This window comes from Saimiri boliviensis, chromosome 12, assembly GCF_048565385.1.
Source record: "Saimiri boliviensis isolate mSaiBol1 chromosome 12, mSaiBol1.pri, whole genome shotgun sequence".
Classification (NCBI taxonomy): domain Eukaryota; kingdom Metazoa; phylum Chordata; class Mammalia; order Primates; family Cebidae; genus Saimiri; species Saimiri boliviensis.
The window spans coordinates 38,538,013-38,560,923 of NC_133460.1; the positions used below are offsets into that span (position 1 = coordinate 38,538,013).

The 22,911-nt window shown below is 39.3% G+C and overlaps 1 protein-coding gene across 3 annotated transcripts in view; it reads left to right on the top strand.

The window, feature by feature from the left end:
* BICC1 (BicC family RNA binding protein 1) overlaps positions 1-22,911 on the top strand; it is a 313,489-nt gene that overhangs the window by 284,777 nt on the left and 5,801 nt on the right. For 2 of the 3 annotated variants that reach the window (XM_010339344.3, XM_003928706.4), the window contains exons 17-20: positions 23-177; positions 11,002-11,158; positions 14,980-15,140; positions 17,739-17,838. In XM_010339344.3, the coding sequence (XP_010337646.2) occupies positions 23-177; positions 11,002-11,158; positions 14,980-15,140; positions 17,739-17,838 (573 nt within the window). Of the gene's footprint in view, positions 1-22; positions 178-11,001; positions 11,159-14,979; positions 15,141-17,738; positions 17,839-20,593; positions 20,673-22,911 lie in introns of all 3 variants that reach the window. The other variant, XM_039478423.2, reaches the window with a different exon arrangement.

Here is a 22,911-nt window from a genome sequence, read left to right on the forward strand (position 1 = left end):
TGGTGTTATTTTGTTTCCAAAGCTATGTTAAAAAAACCAGTGGTGACGGAGGTCAGAACACCCACAAATACCTGGAGTGGCCTGGGATTTTCTAAATCCATGCCAGCTGAAACTATCAAGGAGTTGAGAAGGGCCAATCATGTGTCCTATAAGCCCACAATGACAACCACTTACGAGGTTTGTAGAGTCATGTCCTACCCATTCTTCTTGTCTGTTTTCTCAGCAAAAGAGGACAGTGCTTCCCCCACCCTCATTCTTCATGTACTTTAGGGAAGATAATAAGTGGTGACTTGTTTTTTTTTTTATTCCTGTAACATATTGATATAAAACGGATGCATTCTTGTATATTATGATCTTTTATCTGTATTCTCTCAAAGTTGTTGATCAGCTCTTAAAGGGTTGTAAATTTGGATGTGTGTTTTGTTGAGGGTGAATTGTGTTATAAATGATAAATGTAGGGCTGAGATTAAGCAAAGGGCAGATGTAATATTCCATAAAAATGTATAAAGAGTCCTTTTATCCAAGGGTTTCATTAGCAAGGCCAACATAGGGAGAAAAAGCAAATATTCAACAAAAATAGGTTTTCAAATATGAGTTAAAAATTCAGTGTGTTCAGATATGCCAAGAACACAGCAAGAAGTATCTCAAACAAAAGCTCCAAAATTTTTATGGTTTCCAGATGTTGGCTACACTGCTCGGGGTGAGACTGGGAAGCTGGCATTCCTACCATATGGAAGAGGGATAGAGAGTTCCATATTCCTCAGCCAGGCTACACGTGATTCACCAAGCAGGCCTTTTCCATTTCAAAGTATCAGATTTGGAGTGCGTGCACACATATACAATGCCGGGAGACTGTACAGACCCAAACATGGATGAAAATGATTAATCCAGGAGTCACAGTGTTCACCCAGAGAGAGCACTGTAGGCCAAAAAACAAATACTGGCTAAGGGTTTCACAATTGTTAGTCTAATAACTAGTTTTTGTAGATTGACCTTTTCTCCACCCATTTCTTTGAAATAAAGTAGGCTCTTGATGAAATGCAAAAGTAAACATGTTGCTTTTTTGTCTCTCGAGTAAATGAAAAGGAAAATACTATTAAAAAATTAAAAGGAACAGTCTCCTATGAATTTCATTGTCAGAGTTATAGTAGCAACCTGACAGGCTGTATTTTAAAGATTGAAGTTACCTTCAACAGCAGAATGCAGGAACCGTTATGAAAAATGTTGAGGCTCTAGGAGGTACATTCTTTCTTCCATTTTAACACAGAGAGAAAATAAGCATCTCCTTTTGTTAGCAGAGACCATAAAACTGCTGTGCTTATTCTTAGAGTTTCATCTGATGGATGGTTACCCCTTTCAGCATCTTTGCTTTTGACAGAGTGAAGTGTGCTAGGTTATTGACTGTGTTCCTCCAGTTTCAAAGATGAAATATTTACTTTGGAAATGCTCGCTCATTCGGTTCTGCTAAGACCAGTAAGAGGACAAGTTAAAAATGATGTTCATTTTGGTAATGGAGCAGTCAAGTGCCGCATTCTGATAACCACTACTGCCCAGATGTATAATTTGGTGAGTGACGTCACTCATCTGAGCTGTCTCATTCAGGTTGTGCTGAGAAGGGCATTGGAGAGGGCATCCAGTGCTTACCATGATGTGTTGCCAGTTCTTAGTGATATTTTAAGTTTCTTTATTTCATCATCATTATTATTTGAGACAGTCTGGAGTACAGAGGTGCAATCTTGCCTCACTGCAACCTGTGCCTCCTGGGTTCAACTGATTTTTCTGCCTCAGCCTCCCAAGTAGCTGGGATTACTGGCACTTAACACAATGCCCAACTAAGTTTTTTTTTTTTTTAATGATTTAGTTTTTTTGTTTCATTTATTTTATTGCATGTTAGGTTCTGGGGCAAATGTACAGGACATACAGGATTGCTGCATAGGTACATATATGGCAATGTGGTTTGCTGCCTCCATCCCTATCTCCTGTATCTGGCATTTCTCACCATTTTATCCCTCCGCAACTCTCTACCTCCTGCTGTCCTCCCATAGTCCCCACCAACAGACCCCAGTGTGTGATGCTCCCCTCCCTATGTCCATGTGTTCTTATTGTTCAACACCCACCTATGAGTGAGAACATACGGTGTTTGATTTTCTGTTCTTGTGTCAGTTTGCTGAGAATGATGGTTTCCAGATTCATCCATGTCCCTATAAAGGACACCAACTCATCACTTTTTATGGCTGCATAGTATTCCATGGTGTAAATGTGCCACATTTTCCTTGTCCCATCTATCATCAGTGGGCATTTGGGTTGGTTCCAGGTCTTTGCTATTGTAAACAGTGCTGTAGTGAACATACATGTGCATGTGTCTTTATGATAGAACAATTTATAATCCTTTGGATATATACCCAGTAATGGGATTGCTGGGTCAAATAGAATTTCTATTTCTAGGTCCTTGAGAAATCATCACACAGTCTTCCACAATGGTTGAACTAATTTACATTCCCTCCAACAGTGTAAAAGTGTTCCTATTTCTCCATATCCTCCCCAGCATCTGTTGTCTCCAGATTTTTTAATGATTGCCATTATTAACTGGCATGAGGTGGTATCTCAATGTGGTTTTGACTTGCATTTCTCTAATGACCAGCGATTATGAGCAATTTTTCATATGTTTGTTGGCCTCATATATGTCTTCTTTTGAAAAGTGTCTGTTCATATCCTTTGGCCACTTTTGAATGGTTTTTTTTTTTTTTTCTTGTAAATCTGTTGTAGTTCTTTGTAGATTCTGGATATTAGCCCTTTGTCAGATGGGTAATTTGCAAAAAAATTTTTTCCCATTCTTTTGGTTGCCAGTTCACACTAATGATTGTTTCTTTTGCTGTGCAGAAGCTCTGGAGTTTAATTAGATCCCATTTGTCTGTTTTGGCTTTTGTTGCCAATGCTTTTGGTGTTTTAGTCATGAAGTCCTTGCCTACGCCTATGTACTGAATAGCTTTGCCTAGGTTTTCTTCTAGGGTTTTTATGGTGTTAGGTCTTATATTTTAGTCTTTGATCCATCTGGAGTTAATTTTAGTGTAAGGTGTCAGGAAGGGGTCCAGTTTCTGCTTTCTGCACATTGCTAGCCAATTTCCCCAACACCATTTATTAAACAGGGAATCCCTTCCCCATTGCTTGTTTTGGTCAGGTTTGTCAAGAGATCAGATGGTTGTAGATGTGTGGCCTTGCCTCCAAGGCCTCTGTTCTGTTCCATTGGTCTATATCTCTGTTTTGCTACCAGTACCATGCTGTTTTCATTACTATAGCCTTGTAGTAGCTCGAAGTCGGGTAGCATGATGCCTACAGCTTTGTTCTTTTTACTTAGAATTGACTTGGCTATGCAGGCTCTCTTTTGGTTCCATATGAAGTTTAAGGTGGCTTTTTCCAGTTCTGTGAAGAGGGTTAAAGGTAGCTTGATGAGGATAGCATTGAATCTATTTTGTATCCTGAGACATTGCTGAAGTTGCTTATCAGTTTCAGAAGATTTTGGGCTGAGACGATGGGGTCTTCTAAATATACAGTCATGTTGTCTGCAAATAGAGACTATTTGACTTCCTCCTTTCCTAATTGAATACCCTTTATTTCTTTTTCTTGCCCAGTTGCTCTGGCTAGAACTTTCAACACTGTATTGAATAGGAGTGGTGAGAGAGGGCATCCTTGTCTAGTGCCAGATTTCAAAGGGAATGCTTCCAGTTTTTGTCCATTCAGTATGATATTGGCTGTGGGTTTGTCATAAATAGCTTTTATTATTTTGAGATACTTTCCATTGATACCTAGTTTATTGAGAGTTTTTAGCATAAAGGGCTGTTGAATTTTGTTGAAGGTCTTTTCTGCATCTATTCAGATAATCATGTGGTTTTTGTCTTTGGTTCTGTTTATGTAGTGAATTATGTTTATAAGACTTGTGTATGTTGAACCAGCCTTGCATCCCTAGGATGAAGTCTGCTTGATCATGATAAGCTTTTTGATGTGCTGTGGCAATCGGCTTGCCAGTATTTTATTGAAGATTTTTGCATCTATGTTCATCATGGATATTGGCCTGAAGTTTTATTTTCTTATTGAATCTCTGCCAGGTTTTGGTATCGGGATGATGTTGATCTCATAAAATGATTTGGGAAGGATTCCCTCTTTTTGGATTGTTTGGAATAGTTTCAGAAGGAGTGGTACCAGCTCCTCTTTGTATGTCTGGTAGAATTCGGCTGTGAACCCGTATGAAACTGGGTTTTTTTTTGGTTGGTAGTCTGTTAATTGCTGCCTCAACTTCAGCCCTTGTTATTGGTCTGTTCAGGGTTTTGACTTCTTCCTGGTTTAGGCTTGGGAGGGTGCAAGTGTCCAGGAATTTGTCCATTTCTTCCAGGTTTACTAGTTTATGTGCATAAAGTTGTTTGTGTTTATGTGGAATCTGTGGTGATATCCCCTTTATCATTTTTTATTGCATCTATTTGATCCTTCTATTTTTTATTAATCTGGCTAGTGGTCTATTTTGTTCTTTTCAAAAACCAGCTCCTGGATTAAAATTTTGAAGATTTTTTTTCTGTCTCTATCTACTTCAGTTCTGCTCTGATCTTAGTTAACTATTTCTTGTCTTCTGCTAGGTTTTGAGTTTTTTTCATCTTGCTCCTCTAGCTCTTTCAATTTTGATGATAGGGTGTTGATTTTAGATCTTTCCTTTCTTCTCATGTGGGCATGTATTACTATACATTTTCCTCTAGACAGTGCTTTAAGTGTGTCCCAGAGATTCTGGTATGTTGTTTGTTCTCGTTTGTTTCAAAGAACATCTTTATTTTTGCCTTCATTTCATGGTTTATCCAGTCAGCATTCAAGAGCCAGTTGTTCAGTTTCTATGATGTTGTGTGATTCTGAGTTAGTTTCTGAATCCTGAGTTCTAATTTGATTGCACTATGGCCTGAGAGACTGTTTGGTATGATTTCCATTCTTTTGTATTTGCTGAGGAGTGATTTACTTCTAATTATGTGGTCAGTTTTAGAGTAGGTATGATGCGGTGCTGTGAAGAATGTATATTCTGTGGACTTGGGGTGGAGAATTCTGTAAATGTCTGTTAGGTTTGCTTGGTCCAGATCTGAGTTCCAGTCCTGGGTGTCTGTTAATTTTCTGTCTCATTGATCTGTCTAATATGACAGTGGAGTGTAAAAGTCTCCCACTATTGTGTGGGAGTCTAAGTCTCTTTGTAGGTCGTTTAGAACTTGCTTTATGTACCTAGGTGCTGCTGTATTGGGTGCATATATATTTAGGATTGTTAGCTCTTCTTATTGCATTGATCCTTTTACCATTATGTAATGCCCTTCTTTCTCTCTTTTGATCTTTGTTGGTTTAAAGTCTATTTTATCAGAGACTAGGATTGCAACTCCTGCTTTTTTTTTGCTCTCCATTTGCTTCGTAGATCTTCCTCCATCCCTTTATTTTGATCCTATGTGTGTCCTTGCATGTGAGATGGGTTTCCTGGATATGGCACACCGATGAGTTTTGACTTTGTTTTGCCCATTAGTTGATACTATTTCTTCATTGTGTCAGTGCTGTTTACCATTTGGTATGTTTTTGGAGTGGCTAATATTGGCTGTTCCTTCCCATGTTTAGTGCTTCTTTCAGGAGCTCTTGTAAGGCAGGCCTAGCGGTGATGAAATACCCTAGCAATTGCTTGTTCATAAAGGATTTTATTTCTCCTTTGCTTATGAAGCTTAGTTTGGCTGGATATGAAATTCGAGGTTGAAATTTCTTTTCTTAAGGATATTTAATATGGGCCCCCACTGTCTTCTGGCTTGTAGGATTTCTGCTGAGAGTTCTGCTGTAAGTCTGATGGGTTTCCCTTTGTGGGTAACCCGACCTTTCTCTCTGGCTGTCCTTAGCATTTTTTCCTTCATTTCAACCTGTTGAATCTGACGATTATGTGCCTTGGGGTTGCTTTTCTTGAGGAATATCTTTGTGGTGTTCTCTGTATTTTCTGGACTTCATTGTTGGCCTGCCTTGCTAGGTTGGGTAAGTTTTCCAGGATAATATACTGAAGAGTGTTTTCCAGCTTGGATTCATTCTCCCTGTCACATTCAGATATATCTGTCAAAGGTAGATTAGGTCTTTTCACATAATCCTATGTTTCTTGGAGGCTTTGTTCATTTCTTTTTGTTTTTTCTTGTTTTATTTCATTGAGTTGATCATCAATCTCTGATATCCTTTCTTCTGCTTGGCTGATTCAGCTATTGAAACTGGTGTATACTTCTCGAAGTTCTCGTGTTGTGTTTTTCAGCTCCATTTATTTATGTTCTTCTCTAAGTTGTTTATTTTTGGTAGCATTTCGTCAAACCTTTTTCAAGGTTTTTAGTTTCTTTTCATTGGATTAGAAGATGTTCTTTTAGCTCAGAGAAATTTATTATTACCCACTTTCTGAAGCCTGTTTCTGTCAATTCATCAGATTCATTGTCCATCCAGCCTGGTTCCCTTGCTGGTGAGGAGTTGTGATCCCTTGGAGGAGGAGAGGCATTCTGGTTTTGGGTGTTTTCATCCTTTTTGCACTGGTTTCATCCCATCTTTGTGGATTTATCTATGTGTGGTCTTTGTAATTGGTGACTTTTGGTTGGGGTCTCTTAAGTGGACATCCTTTTTGTTGCTGATGAAGTTATTTCTTTCTGTTTTTAGTTTTTCTCCTAACAGGACTCTCTGCTTTAGGACTGTGGGAGGTCTACTCCAGACCCTGCTTGCCTGGGGATCACCTGTGGTGGGTGCAGAACAGTAAGGGTTGTTGCCAATTGCTTCTTCTGTTATTTTTGTCCCAGAAGGAGACCCACCAGCTGTCAGACTGAGCTCTCCTTTATGAGGTGTCTGTTTGGATATATGGGGGTCAGCAAGCTGCTTGAGGAGACAGTCTGTCCCTTATAGGAGCTCAAGTGCTGAGCTGTGAGCTCTGTTGTTCCGTTTAGAGCTGCTGGGCATGTATGTTCAAGTCTACTACAGTGATACTCGTAACCACCTTTTTTACCCCTGTGCTCTGTCCTGTGAAGGTGGAGCTTTATTTATAAGTTCCTGAGGTGCTGCTGCCTTTTTCCAGAGATGCCCTGTCCAGCGAGGAGGTAGCCTAGTTACAGTCTGCTAGCAGAGGCGTATCTGAGCTGCCGTGGGCTCTGCCCAGCTGCTGTGTGAAGTTCCTTGTGGTTTTGTTTGTAGACGTATGGTTAGAACTTCATCAGTATTGGCAGACACTCTTCCTCCCCACAGAGCTAGACTGTCCTGGGTTCAGCTGTGCTTGCTGTGAAACTCTCAATCCAGAGCATTTCAGAGTGCTGGTCTTTATGGGGGTGGGACCCACCGAGCTAGATCAGCTGGCTCCCTGTTTCAGCCCTTATTTCTGTTGAATGGGCTGCCCTGTCTCCCAGGTGTTCCAGATGCCAGTTGAAATTTGAGAGTTTTTGTGCGGAGACCTGCTGCACCGGCTGAAACACCCGTGCTGGAGGCTTGTGGCACTTTTCTGCCTTGATTCTCCTGGTATATGGGCAGTAAAAACTTGTTCGGAAATGTAGTGATCACTCAACCTTCTGGGTTCTTGCTGGGAACTATACTCCAGAGCTGTTCCTATTTGCCCATCTTGGATCTTCCCTCCTAATTTTTTTTTTTTTCCCCGTTAGACACAGGGTTTGGTCGTGTTGGCCAGGCTGGTCTCAAATGCCTGACCTCCAGTGATCTGCCTATGTTGAACTCCCAAAGTCCTGGAATTACAGGCATGAGGTTCTTTTAAATTTTAAAAATTTAATTTTTAAATGTTAATCTATTTACTTATTTATTTAGAGAGCAGGTTTTGAGACTGGCTTATTTTTGTATTTTTGGTATCATCAAGTTTTCATGATGTTGCCAAGGCTGGTCTCAAACTCCTGGGCTCAAGCAATCCACCCACCTTGGCCTTCAAAAGTTCTGGGATTACAGGAGTAAACCACCATTGCCTGGCCAGTTCTTAGTGATATTGGATGGCTATTATTTCCAGTGGAGGACTTCCTTTGTCCTGAAGAAAACCAAGGGCTTGCTGAAAGATGAGATGTTTATGAATGCTTATTGGTAGAAGTATTTCTGCACATTAAACCTGGTTATACTTTTATATTCAAAGGAGTATCTTAGAGTATTATATGAACATATAAGTATTTAAGAAAATAGTAGTGATTATCTTAAATCATTCATTTAGTTCCTCCACAATTTTATTCAATCCCCACAAACTCCTAGTGAGGAAACAGGGGCTCAGAATGGCTAAGTGTCTTACTCAAGGTTACTTACACTCCTCTTCTTAATGATTTAACCCAAGAGAGTCCATAGCAAAGGATGCTATGTAACTGATCTAGAGCCATGTTGCCATACTTTTATTAAGAATTACTTGGAGAGCTTAATAATCTAGCCTCTTCTCCTAGGATCTCACTCAACAGGTAGAGAGCGAGAACATTGTATCTAGCTGTGTTTTCAGCAATAATCTAGTATAATTGTGATACATGTGTCCTGCAGGAACTCTTCTGTAAAGGGATGTAACCCTATGAGGGTAAGGGCAGGAAAAGGCATAGAAGCCCAAAAGGCTCTTCCACTCCAGTACTTGCCCAAAGACAGGTAGATCCAAGATCACTTTCTGTAGGCAGAACTGTGCAGGGTCCCTGACACCATGGCTGAACTTCCTCCTATGGCTTTTCTTGCTTTGGCCATCTTGGGCTAGTCTGCCCCATCATCCTGGCCGGTGTCTAGCAGCCTGACATTCACATTGAAATTTTGGAGGGGTTGTGGGTGAAACGTGCTGGATTGGAGCATGGGTATTAACCACATAATTCGCTTTTCTTCACTGTCTTTTTATGTGCTACTAATGGAAAGATATGATCGCTTTTTGTTTGTTTTTCTGAATGGGGTTGTAGATTCTCCCTGGTATGAAAGTTAGACTTGAGCTTTTTCTCATGTATCCCAAATTCCTTGAAATGGAAGAAAAGGGCCCCTCACGTAGCATGGTCTGATTTACTGCAGAAGTGGCTACCTGCATGTGTGTGTCTTTTCCTTTATTCTTCCATAGCTCGAAAGGATTAAAAATAGGGCAATTCAGTGAGGCTTGCCTCTGTAGATTAGGAAGAGGGGAAGGGCCTGGGGAAAAGTAGAGAGGGAGAATTTTATTAAAATAGAGAGCACATCTATGCTATGGCACTAATGGCTTTAAGTTGGAGAGTGGCTAAAAACACCTTTCTTTTTCCTACTCTTTTTCCTTTTTGAAAGAAAAATAAAGCCAGATGCACAAGGAGAATGCCTATGTGTAAAAAGAACAAGCATGTTTGACCAATAGGTCCTGATGGGTGAGGGCTGCTCACTCAGTGTGCCAGGGACCAAATGTTTCCTGCTGTAGCAACTTTGCTTGAGGCAATAATCTGATACTTCAAAAACTCTATATTCAATATTATTGAGAAGCTCGGCTTGAGCAATTTTTCCAGTTTTAGGGCACTTTGAGAAATTAATCTATTTCCAAGAGATCTTTTTGATAAGAAGCAGGCACTTTGAAGCTTTCTTGTTTTATCCAAGATTCTAAAATATGACCCTATCCCTATCTTCTTATAATGGGTTACCACAAGGCAGACAAAAGGCTGATTTTACCTGCAGTAAGTGTGACACATCAATAAAGCTACAAAGAGGTTTGGGATTTTCCCTTTCTTTTTGCCACCCATCTATAAAAACATAAGTAATGATCACATATTCTTAGAGCAAATAAAAACCTGCATTGAGAATCAAAGATGGCTTTCAATTCTCTAGCACTGATAGTAACAAAGTTGTCTGATTATTTTAAATCTTACAACTCTAGGAATAGAAATATTCAAGATATTTTTTCAAAGATGTACAAATAATAAAGGTATTTTCATTGGAAATGCCAGTTTTCTGTCTCAAAAAACTTCATTTCCCTATATCCATTCCCAGAAGTTAGCAAAGGTATTCCATAGATAGGGAAAGGAATCTTTGAGATTAATTCAGTAATTCCACAAATACTAAGCTTATGTTAGTTCCAGACACAATTTTATACACTGGAAATACATTGCTTGAATACAAGGTTCTTGCTTTCACAGATGGAGCTTGCTTTTTTGGTGGGTAGAGAGAAACACAAAATAAACAAAGCTTTAGGTAACAAGACTCTTACATACAAAAGAGAACTGCTTTAGATTGGGTAGTCATAAAGCAGAACTTATGAGCAGATGACATTCAAGTTAAAACCTAGATGGCAAGCAAAGGCCATGAAGATCTAGGGAAAGAGTAGAAGGCCAAGGGAACAGCTGGCATCATCATCCCAGAACCAGCTGATGAATTCCTGGAGCAGAAGTGGGTAGGGTTGGGGAGCATCAGAGATGAGATTGGAGAGAAGCAGAGGCTGGATTATGGAGCCTGTCAGTTTATGGTAAGGCACAGTGGAAATATGTTACAGGACTTCACACAGAGGCATGTTTGTTTTAATTTGCATTTTAAGAAATCCGTCTTGTTGCTTTATGGAAAATGGATTATAGGGGGATGAGCTGCAAGAATAGAATAAAGTGGTCCTTAGGGAAGCAGTTGGGACATTGTGGAGGTAGATAGAAGTGGGCAGACTTCTTGCGTATCACAAGGCAGACTTTGCTCTACCAGGTGGAAGATTTGCTTTGTGGTCTCCAAAATTGGAAGGAGTCTCAGCATCCACTCTTCCAAATTTTAGAGAAGGGATTATTTATACTGGGAGATCTCAGAACTCCCTCTCATGATCTATCCCCATAATGAAAGAACAAGACTGCACTGTGTAAATTACCAGATGTCCTTGGTGGTGCAGGGCAAAGGCTGGAGGCAGGTACCACAGCCTTCCTGGGAGTCGGCACTCATGAGTAGCTACAGTGGTTGGCAAGAGAAGTAAACGGCAGTGGTGTAATGTGGATGCTTTCCTCCTCCCACCCTGAGAAACCCACCCGATTAAACATTTCCTTATCTGGCTTTGTCTATTTACAGGGCTCATCAATGTCCCTTTCACGATCCAACAGTCGTGAGCACTTGGGAAGTGGAAGTGAATCTGATAACTGGAGAGACCGAAATGGAATTGGACCCACAAGTCATAGTGACTTTGCAGCTTCTATTGGCAGCCCTAAGCGTAAACAAAACAAATCAAGTGAGCTTTGTGTTTTATTCACACTTTTGGTATACCCAGTTTAGAATGTGTTTGAGTTGGAGTATCACTGTGGCCTCTCTGACTTCAAGTGCTTGGTGTAATTCACATGCCATCTCGTCTGGGAAGCTGACCTCGTTTCTCCCAGGGAAGCAGGTCACCTGGTTCTCTTCCTTCACTGCATTTTGTGCATGCTTTCACTCTGGCACTTGCCATACCAAAGGTTAATTATTTGTCCACTTATCTGTATCTTCCTGTGGAATTTGTGCTCCACCAGCCAGAGACCATATTCGTTCATTTTATAAACATTTATGAAGTGCCCACATGTCAGGCATTCTGTTCTGTTCTGCCTTACTGGTTACCTCTTCCCTAATACCTGATGGACTGACACTTTGTAGGTAGGTGCTCAGTAAAAATTTGTGAAACGAATGCATGAATGGGTAATGCACACATACATCCAGGTGATGATGAAAAGACGAGGATCTAAGAAAGTGGTCGAGGCCAGGGATGGCAGCTCTCGCCTGTAATCCCAGCACGTGGGGCGGCGAAGGTGAGATGATAGCTTGAGCTCAGGGGTTTGAGACCAGCCTGGGCAACACAGTGAAATTTCATCTCTACTAAAACAACAACAACAACAAAACCTGGGAGTGGTGGTGTGCATGTGCCTGTAGTCCTAGCTACATGGGAGGCTGAGGTGGGAGTATTGCCTGAGTCCAGGAGTTTGAGGCTGCAGTGAACAATAATTGAGCCACTACACTACAACCTGGGTAACAGAATGAGACCCTGTCTCAAAAAAATAAAAGAAAGTGGTTGAGAAGAAAAATGTGATTCAATTAGCATCGTAAACCATTGAAGAAAGAGTGTCTAGTGGGTGGCTACTAAAGGTGAACAGCAGGGTTTGAGTTGTAAATAGATGTTGCTGAATTAGCATAAATAGGAAAAAATATTAACTTACGGAATGGGGGCTCTGGCTTTTAGCAAATCTGACCAAAACTCAGCATAAGCCCATTGTTTTATCTACAACAGCACCCATACTCCTGGACTGTATAAACAGGAGAGCTGATGTCATCCCAAGCTATGCCCCAATGCCTTTTTGCAGGGTTTTTGACATATTTGGAATCCTGAAACACATAGAGTATTTGAAGACTCCTTGAAGAAAGGCAATCTAGTTGAGCCTGGTAGACACTCAGTAACAGTCAGTTGTTATGTTACTATCGATCATGTCGGCTGTGTTGTCAGGAGTCTCAGATTTGAAAGGAGTAATCAGGTTGTTGGCCAAGTCTAAATAAGAAAGCACAGTCAACTCTTTCATCCCTAAATGCACTGTCAATAGTAGCCTGGAGACTTTCCTTTAGTTAGTGGCTGGATGCTCCACCACTGACAGTAAGATCGAGCTGAGAGTCAGGCTGGTGCCAGGCACAGATGGAGGGGTGTAAATGAGGTCCAGTCTCCAGCCCACGATACATTCATTTGGTGCTTCTTTTTATCTCCTGTCCCTTCATTTAATATTGGATAATTAGATTGACTGTACTAGTTTGAATTGAAGTTCAAGATTAAGATGGAGAATATATTAATAAAAAGAAATGATTAATGAAGCACAGTAATTTGGGTTTCATCACTTCTTTAGGGTGTAGGGAGTTTAAGAGAGACTATAGAAGCTACAGGTAGTTAAGAGCAAAAAAAAAATAAGTAAAAGTAAGTTATAGGCTATTTTGAACATTTATCACTATGAACATTTTAAACAGTTGTTTTTAAAAATTTTACTAATTTAACCCAACATATGTATGATTCCTTTTAAATATGTAATCAGTATAAATATTAAGATAGCTTACATTTTCTTATTTTGTACAAAGTCTTTAATCTCTGCAGTGTTGTGTGTACTGACAAAGCATTTTCATTCCCACTAGCCTCATTTCAGGTGCTCAGTAGACATATGTGACCAATGGCTACTGTATTAGACAGCATAGTTATAGATAATTTCTCTTAACACCCTTATCAAGGTCACCAATGTTTTCCATTTTCCCTGGGTGTCCCTATTTATACCAGTTGCTGCAGCATAATTCTTAGTAAGTCTTTTACTCTCAAAAAAAAAGTTGGCCGGGCGCGGTGGCTCACGCCTGTAATCCCAGCACTTTGTGAGGCCGAGGTGGGTGGATCACGAGGTCAAGAGATTGAGACCAACCTAGTCAACATGGTGAAACCCGTCTTTACTAAAAATACAAAAAATTAGCTGGGCATGGTGGCGCATACCTGTAAAACAGCTACTCAGGAGGCTGAGGCAGGAGAATTGCCGGAACCCAGGAGGCGGAGGTTGCAGTGAGCCAAGATCGCGCCATTGCACTCCAGCCTGGGTAACAAGAGCGAAACTCCGTCTCAAACAAACAAACAAAAAAGTTATCATTTGGACCATAAATTGTATGGGCAGCCTTATAGCCACTTTCATGTTATCACATCCAATGGTCACTCACAATTTGCTTATTGCAGTCTGCTTTGTGTCACCTTTGACCTAGTACCTCAATAATCACTCCTCATCAAATTGTTTTTATGATTTTGGGGCCTCTGCTTCACCTGTAAATGGTGGAGTGTCCCAGGGCTCAGTATCTTGAGGTTTGGTTTTGGGTCCTTTCTCCCCATATTCACCCCAAGAGATAAACAGCTATCTTTACGAGAAAAAGAAACCTTATCAGGAGATGCCTTCTGCGTGAGAATCATAAAGGACATCTCAATTGGGAGATGAAGGCAACTGGAGAAAGCGATCCGTGGCAGAACAGTGCAGAACAAGATTTCTAGGTTTGGCAGATGCATGGATCCCGAGTAGAATAGATGGATCCGATTGGCTTTGGTCAGTGTCGTCCTCCTTTACCTTTTTGGGGATCTCTCCTGAAGCCACATCCTTAGTGTAACAAGACAGATTTCCCACAGAGGCAAGCACTCATTACTGGTCTGGGAGGTAGAATGCCTGCACTCTGCTAAAATCTCCAATGCAGAGTGTGTGTGTGTGTGTGTGTGTCTTGGCATGGCTAAAATCTCCAAGGCAGTGTGTGTGCATGTGTGTGTGCAGGTGTCTTACTTGGCATGGTTCAATAGTCCATCACCCAGCCCTGCTTTTCACTGGGTCTGTGAGCCAGTGTGTTGATACCATTGCCCACTAAAGCAGTTGCAGAACCAAGGTAAAATTCAGCATTGCCATCTTCAAAGTTTTCCCAAGAGACAGATTTATTTTTGTCAAATTAATTCCAGGAACCCCAGCATCATTCCTATCAGTTTATACATTACTCTTAATTTTGGAAGTGTGCCATTTTGTGACCTTGCTACCCAATTATATTTTTCTAGAGAACAGGATTTGTGTGTTGCAGTGTCATACAATTCCTTTCACTGAAGGGAAACACAGGTGTAGATACACAGAGCCACCCTGCCATCCAAAAGGAACCTGGACTTGTAATAACTTTCTACACCTTTATTTTGTCCCAGGGATCCTTTTTCCAGCTCCTCATTTAATTCACATCAAATCAATTATAAACAACAAATGCTTCTGACTACTCAGGGAGAATATGATGAATGATTATTAACTACAGAGGCACTGTTGCTGAATTTCTGCCTCCCAAGTGGAGCCTTTTAAATGGCAAGAGCCTTGCTGAAAGCAATAACCAGCATTTCCTTAATGAAAAGCCAATATTTCAGTAAAAGATTGCTGTATTTCTACAGCTACTGCTCTATTCAGCTGAACGATGAAATTTGAAATATTTAGGTGATTAAAACTTTTCATTAAGCCATGTTCTCTCTGGGCATTTACACTTCAAGCCTGTCTCTCCTTTGCCTTTCAGCGGAACACTATCTCAGCAGTAGCAATTACATGGACTGCATTTCTTCGCTGACAGGAAGCAATGGCTGTAACCTAAATAGCTCTTTCAAAGGCTCTGACCTCCCTGAGCTCTTCAGCAAACTGGGCCTGGGCAAATACACAGATGTCTTCCAGCAACAAGAGGTCAGTCATTTTCCCAGGTATCTTTGTTTTGGTTGTGTATATGTTGACTTCTAGAATGAAGTCACTTATTGACCTATGAGTATGCTTTCACTGAGCATTTATTCAAGTCTCATAGCTTGCTCTTGCTACTAAGAAAAATGTCATCTCATTTCTTATTTAATGCAGCTTGTAAACACAGGATAGCAGAAAGAGAAAATCATACTTGCAAAAAATGTCTAATAGCTAACAGTTTTAGCAATAAAACCCAATTGATATATTGATTCATAGGAATTTTTGTAGTCACAGCTCCCTTAAGGTCAGCAACAAGTCTGTATTTAACATGATTTCATTTTTGAATCTGTTATCTTTATTTGTGGCACTTAAAAGTAAGTAACAGCATCTGAAATATCTCTGGCTATTTTTGACTCAGCCTGCTCATACCGAAGTCTGTTCTCACAGAATGTTTTTTTCAACATGTTAATTTATTCATTAACCGTTTGGGTTTTACCTGAACTGAGACAGAACTGAGATGTCTTCTTTACAATCACAATCATAGATTTTGGTCAAAGTGATTAGCCGTATCCTATTATGTACTGGTATAAAGCAAAGAGGCCCTGGGCATGATTCTTCTTAACAGCACTCATACTGCTGGGGCACAGCTAGCCCAGAGTGTCAGAAAATTAAAATGGTTCTATGCATTTGTGTCTTTGTCAAATCAAGACATGGTCCACGTTTGATGCTAGTTGGTTTATTTTAATGCTACAGAAGATCTGATTTAGTAATTTCTAGGCATGTGTCAGTTAATAAAGAATCTATGGCTTTTATCAGGTACTTAGTATCATAAATTCAGTGTACTGCCCATGGTCCAATAAATTATCCTTAAATGCTGAGCATTTTTTTTTTTACACTGAAAGAGCAATTGTCATGTATATTAAATTTCAGGACATTGATTTTTTTTCCTGTTTCTCCTATGTCTGAGTTAGTGTTCACTTAACCTCTCCTACATCTGAGAAAATTCTTGGCTAAATGAACACTAAGGTGAATAAACCTTTCATAATCAATGCATTAAAGAATGTATCTATTTAGTCTTGTTGGTTAGATGAGGATAGCTGATTGGGAAGCTAAAAAGCAGTAGTATTTTAACATGTTCAGGCACAGAAGGTTAAAAAGCAAGAGACTGAATATTATTCAATGATATTCTTGATTTGTTTTCATCTAAGTTTATTTCTTATTTGAAGAAGCATATTAAATTATAGGTATTTCTTATTCCAGTTACACTAAGAAGGAAGAAAACATGAAAGTATAAAGCCAGAGGGACTTAATTTAAGATTTTATAAACTACAGCAGGAATCAGCACACTGGTCTGCAGGCCCACTGCCTGATTTTGTAAATAAAGTTTTATTCGAACATTGTTTACATTATTGTATAAGGCTTCCTTCCAGCTACAACAGCAAAATTAAATAACTGCAACAGTGACAATATGGCCCACAAAGCCCAAAATATTTAACATCTGGATCCTTTAAGAGAAAGTTGGGGAACATTTGAGCTGAAGAGTCTCTGTTACAGAATTTCTGAAAACATATCTTTAGAACTGTGATAAATGATGGCCTAGGGTTTTCTAAGATCACATCAAAACAGGACAATTTAAATTATCTTCAATATCATTTAATGAAAACTTTTATCTGTTTATGGTGTGTTGAAATTTGGTAATCTGCTTCTTTCATGTAGGATATTTTCTAATACTCAGATGTGATTTAACAAGATTCCCCATTAAGTAACTTCCTGAGATTTAATTTATTGTAAGCATGTTGAGGATTCATTTAGCAACTTTCACATATGAAAGTATCAACGTGCATTATTACTAACCATAGCTGCCTATTAGCCTCTTTGGTAAGCCCAGTGCTTTCTATCTGTAGTTATAGTGAATGCTCACAACAGTTCTGCAAGATATAGTATTGTCAACCCTCTGTGCCCATAGCTAGGAATGACACAGTTGGGATCTGAACCGAAGTCTCTTTGGCTTCAGAATCCATTGTCTTTCTCTTTTTCCACACTATCTTTAAAGGAAGGGCGGGAGATCCTTGGGCACTTGACCTTCATACTTTGTTTCTGATGCCAGAGAGTACAGTTTTATAGTTTCTGCAAATACTTCTTTTGTATCCCTTTCTGTGATAGTTTGCTGGGTTGAGCCACGTAAACTGTAGGTCTGATTGTGTCTGGGAATTCTTCTTTCAATCCTATGTAGGACACAAAGGAAGATACCATCTGTTACATTATTTAGTTTCTTCTTATGAAGATACAGTTAACCAATTCAAAATCCTAAGACCTATTTTTTCTTTCCTGAACAGATAATGTTCTTCCTTTTATCAGTTCACAAAAATGATACAATCTTTCTATTTTCTTTTTTGCTCTAGTTTCTAGGATGCTCATAGCTTAGTCTTCTGCTAGAATTATCACTTCCATTTCACCATATTTCTTAATTCTTGTTTCTTAGGTTTGTGCTACTACCTTTATGCTCTACTTCCAGAAAAGAATAAATAAGTATGATAACAAGTTGATCCTACAGTGAGAAACAAACTAAGTGATATATTGGTTATAGATTGACCTTTCTACCCACAGATCGATCTTCAGACATTCCTCACTCTCACAGATCAGGATCTGAAGGAGCTGGGAATAACTACTTTTGGTGCCAGGAGGAAAATGCTACTTGCAATTTCAGGTGAATATAAATATTCAACTTATACATTAAAATCTGAATAATCTCTGCCAGTGGTCTCAGCCATTGGGTTGGTTCTACCCATTAACCACTGGCTTACTAATCTGACACCTCGGTGGTTGTGGTTTCAGAGGGTTTTCTTGTCAACAGTGTGACAGACGCTGAGAATCTCTTACTTTTGCATCAAGGCATTGCCTGAAAACCTGCCTTAACAAGGGTCATATCTGAAAACAGATCTCTTCAGAAAGATCTAACCAAAATCGCCCTATGCAGAACATGAAAATGGGGGGAAAGTTTAATTCTCCTCTTTGCAGTTGTGTTAAATAGTAATCACTGTATTAGTGAATAATCATTCTTGATTGGCAGTTATGTTTCAAATATGTGTGTCCTTGCACACTGACCGAGATCATTGCACTGAGAAGAAAAGAATGCTGGTTACAATAGTGTGGAATTGGGTAGTGTTACTTGTCTTAATTCTTCTTAGTTTCCCACTGTTTTAGTAGAATTTGAGTCACAGGATATAGTATCCTGAAGATAGTCACAGAATGAAGGAAAATAATGTCTACCTCCCTAGTCCAATTTCTTTGTGCATCTGTTGCATGTATGTTTTGGAAATGCTCTATACATATTTATTGGGTGCCACTCATTTGAAAGGAATTGAGCCAGATGATGAGTCAGGAGTTGGCAAATAAATAGTAATGAACTTCAAAAAAGTATTGAGAGAAATGTGCAGAAATTTGAAGGAGGGAATGGGATTAATTTTTGAAAACTTTCCAATAAAGTTCTTGAATGTCAAATTTATATATGTTCCAGTCTCAGACACACCAAGGACAGAAGCCAAGTTTTATGTGCTGTGGAAAAATGAATGCTTTTTCAGAACACTGAATTTGCAAGCTGTGCCTCAGCGAAGCCAATAGTTGCATCCAACCGGTCAAAGTTCATTCCAGACAGCATTCACTAATCAGATCAGCAGAAAAAATTTAAAACCTCAGTGGTTTTCCATTTTATCAGCATGTGGCGTGTCCCACCCATCTTCCCGTAGGAAATCTTTATCTGAAGCAGACATAGGCACAGCAACTTTGAAATAGGAGTGGAAATTCAGCCATTGAGCTTCCTGGTGGCAGTCTATTAGGTTCTTCTATGGATAGAGTTCAGCACTCATCAATTTTTACCAGAACGTCTACAATTTCTCCTTGGATATACTGTGTATACCCAAGAGGCTCTATTAATGGAACTCCACAGGGAAGATGTGTAATTCCTGCTCATAGATTATCTTGGTATAGTGGAAAGAACACTGGATTCAGTAGGAGATCTGGGCCTCACTTCTGCTAAGTCATGAGTCCTTGAGTGAGTTGCCAAACCTCTTTTGGCTTTGGTTTATTAATCATGAAGATAGATTGGAATACATGATTGTACAAAGGTCACCTGTTTCTAAGATCTGTCCTTTCATGTGCTATCAGGCTTAGTGAAAATGGACAAAACTATAGTTTTATTACTTGTTCTTTTTTACCAACTATGATAGTAATTTTTAAAATGTATTTGTCTTCCCTAAAGCTCAGCCTCAGGGGGCTATTCCTAGACTCAAACTTTTAAGTTTTCATATTTTTATTAATTTGCAAATGAAATTTGCAAAAATACTGTTTAAAATGTGATTAACTTGAAATATGCCTGTGGGCCAGCAATTTTATACCAGTGAAGGGTAGTGTCCAGAGCTCCATAATCTTTCACTAGAGATTCGTGGAATGGCAGTGGGGATATGCTGAAAACTAGTTCCCTTTAGGTCTCCCAACCCAATTCCCAATTCTGTAAAGCTTTTAGCAACAAGCAGATAGCTGTAAATACATTCATGGACATAGACAGATCATCAATACCTTTACTCTGGAATGTATCAGGATCCTTTGTGTGGGAGGTTAGATGGGAATAAGAAGGGTTTCAGGTTCTCTATTTAAATATATATATATATATGTGTGTGTGTGTGTGTGTGTGTGTGTGTGTGTGTGTGTGTGTATGTGTGTGTGTGTTTTCTAACCATTGTCTTTGTCATTCTACTGAGGCTGTATACTACTTCTGCAGACTTCCTCTCTATGGGATTCACCAGGTCCTCTTGCTTTAAAAGGGAGTTTGAGACTTTGACTAAGATGCCTTATGGGTATTCTGCACAGCATAAACAACTTGATTAAGAATAATTTTATCTTTGTTGAGTGCATTTGTTTGAACCTGGTAAATTATTTTCTCTGAAAGCAATACATTTTTATTGAGAAAATTCTTCATCAAAAAGCTTCTTTCTCCAGTTCAACTTATCTGTTAACAAAGATATCCATTTATAGTCCCAGAACATTCTGTCTCCCTATAGATGCAGTATAGCTGGGCAGTCTGGACTCATGTTTGTCTTATGGTTACAAATTGGTTAGATACAGAGTTTGCTCATCCTTTTTAAAATCTGTAATTTTTAACTTATATTCTGAGTTATTCTTTCAGTATAAGGTTTTGTTTTACTTTTAATCTCGGGCCAAAATACATTTATTTTAATGTTATAGCAGATGAAATTTATCTCTAATGGAAATGGATCAAAGTATAAATTTGATCTCTTTTCCCCCAAATCCACTTTTCCGGGGGGAAAATTCACAGATTCCTCTCAGAATATTTTCATGATTGGTTAAATATACAGGGACTCAGTGAAAGGACGTTTAGCATCCTGTTGACAGGCTTCCCACCACGGCCTCAGGTAGATCTAACATTTCCCGACCTATTCTTTTAGTTTGTGACTCTGTTCAGATCCGCAACAAGATCCTGAGAGCTGCCAGGATTGTGTGAACCTTGGAATTTCAAAGAAAAAGGTTGGTATTTTCCCAAACCATCCCTTAGGCTTGCTGAAAAATATTAGAGGAGTTTGCTTTATCATTTAAGAAACAAAAATTCTAAAATCTCTTCAGTAGGACTTGACCTTGATAACCTCTCTGGAAGATTTATCTCTGTGCATCACATTTTAAAACATACATATGTATTGTCTTAGAAACTGTATCCGTTAGGATTGGCTTCCCTTGTGTTCATTGCACTGTTTCAAAGATCTGGCTGATGTGTCTTTTCAGGATAAAGTTTTTAACATTATTTTGAAAAACTTTGTTTTAACGGCCCGGTTGTTGTCATGTGCTCAGTTATACATGTTATATGCTCTAAGGGAGAATGTTGTTTGGCCTCATTCTTTTTTCTTTGCTGTAAAATGTCCTCCTGAATTGTATATTATTCCCCTGTGAGAAAATGGAGGCTGAAGATTGTCCCTAGCTTGAAGATAAAGCTTTTCCAGGCTGTGTACTAAAGGGGATTCATTTATTCTTAATGTTTCTATAAGTTTAAATATATTCAATTCTGTCTTGATTTCTGAATTTTGAAGGGCTGTGTTTTTGTTTTAAAGAAGAAACATGTATCCAACTTTTAAGAGGAATGTCATTGCCACTGTTTCTGGAGAAACTTGAAACAACAGCCATCTGTATGCATGTCTGTATGTGTGTTTTGCTTATAAAGATACCTTCCTTGCTTCTTCAGAGTGAAGCTGGGTTTTTCTATTTATAAAGTAAATTTAGTATGCTAAAATAGGAAATAAAGCTCTGTTATCTGGCATACTTGGAACTATCGCTTTCTCAGATTTGTATTCCTGATGCCTCAGTTGGTCCTCTCTGTTCAGTGGGTCACTGAAGGCCATTGCTTAGGGCATTGACCTTTGCATGAGGCATGTGAGGTTTCAGCTCTGTCACTTAGTACCTGTGTGGGCAAGTGACTTAATCTATTTTTTAAATCCATTTTCTCATCCGTAAAATGGAGAATGGTAATACTACTATCCCTTAAGGAAGACTTGAATAGGGCAAAATAAATGTAAAGTGCTTGTCATACAATAAGCCTAATGAATCATTGTTATTTTTCTTCTCTCCTAAGACCTATATGTGAACAAAAGAGAGATGTCTCTACTGTTGCTCTGACCATACAGGGCAGGCGTTTACATTTTGGAAGACAGTGGGGTAAAATGTTAAAGGTGTTGGTCATCTTCCAGAACTTGGGCATAGGAGCGTGTCTGTTCATATGGCCATCCTTAACCCCATGCAGTCTGTTACAACCCGAGTCTGTGTCTTCAGCATTACTGTAGGTTGCCGTATCTTACATGTAACTTCACAATTCCAAAGGGGATTGATTGTGCGTGCGTGTGGTTGAAAAGTACTGAATACATGCAAATATAAGGTGAATCACCTGCTCTAGCACCTCAAAAAAAGAGACAACTTTAAACAAATCCATTACATAATCCCTGTATTTTAAACGGAATAAATTTGAGGGTATTTGCATTTGCTGGCTACCAAAACCCTAATTTGCATAGTCTGATGATTCTCTGTACTTGCATGAGTTTGTCAGAAAAAGTTACATCAGTGATTTTTGAGGTGGGGGGTGGAGGTTGATGCACAGTCATAAACAAGGGAGTCTCTTTCAATTAACTTTTTACCTTTCCAAACTAAACTGTTTTCAGAATACTCTGATTTCTTTACAATTCAAATAGGGCACCTCAGGTTGTCCCTGACATTTTAGATGCAGGTATTTGTTTTTGAGTCATTTTCTAAGCTGTTGTGATTTTTTTTAACCAATTTTTATTCAAACACACCTACTCATATGCTTCTTTCTAAAACTATTTCTGACTCAAGAATAGGCTTTGTGAGTTGGCAGAGCCATGGGGGCTGTAGAGTAATACAGTTGACCCTTGAACAACATGGATTTGAACTGCACAGGTTCACTTATACACAAATTTTTTTCAATAAATAAATTGGAAATATTTTTGGAGCTTTGTGACAACTTGAAAAAACTTCCAAACTGCATATCCTAGAAATATTGAAAAAAAATTGCCAGGCGCAGTAGCTCAAGCCTGTAATCCCAGCACTTTGGGAGGCCGAGGCGGGTGGATCACGAGGTCAAGAGATCGAGACCATCCTGGTCAACATGGTGAAACCCTGTCTCTACTAAAAATACAAAAAATCAGCTGGGCATGGTGGTGCGTGCCTGTAATCCCAGCTACTCAGGAGGCTGAGGCAGGAGAATTGC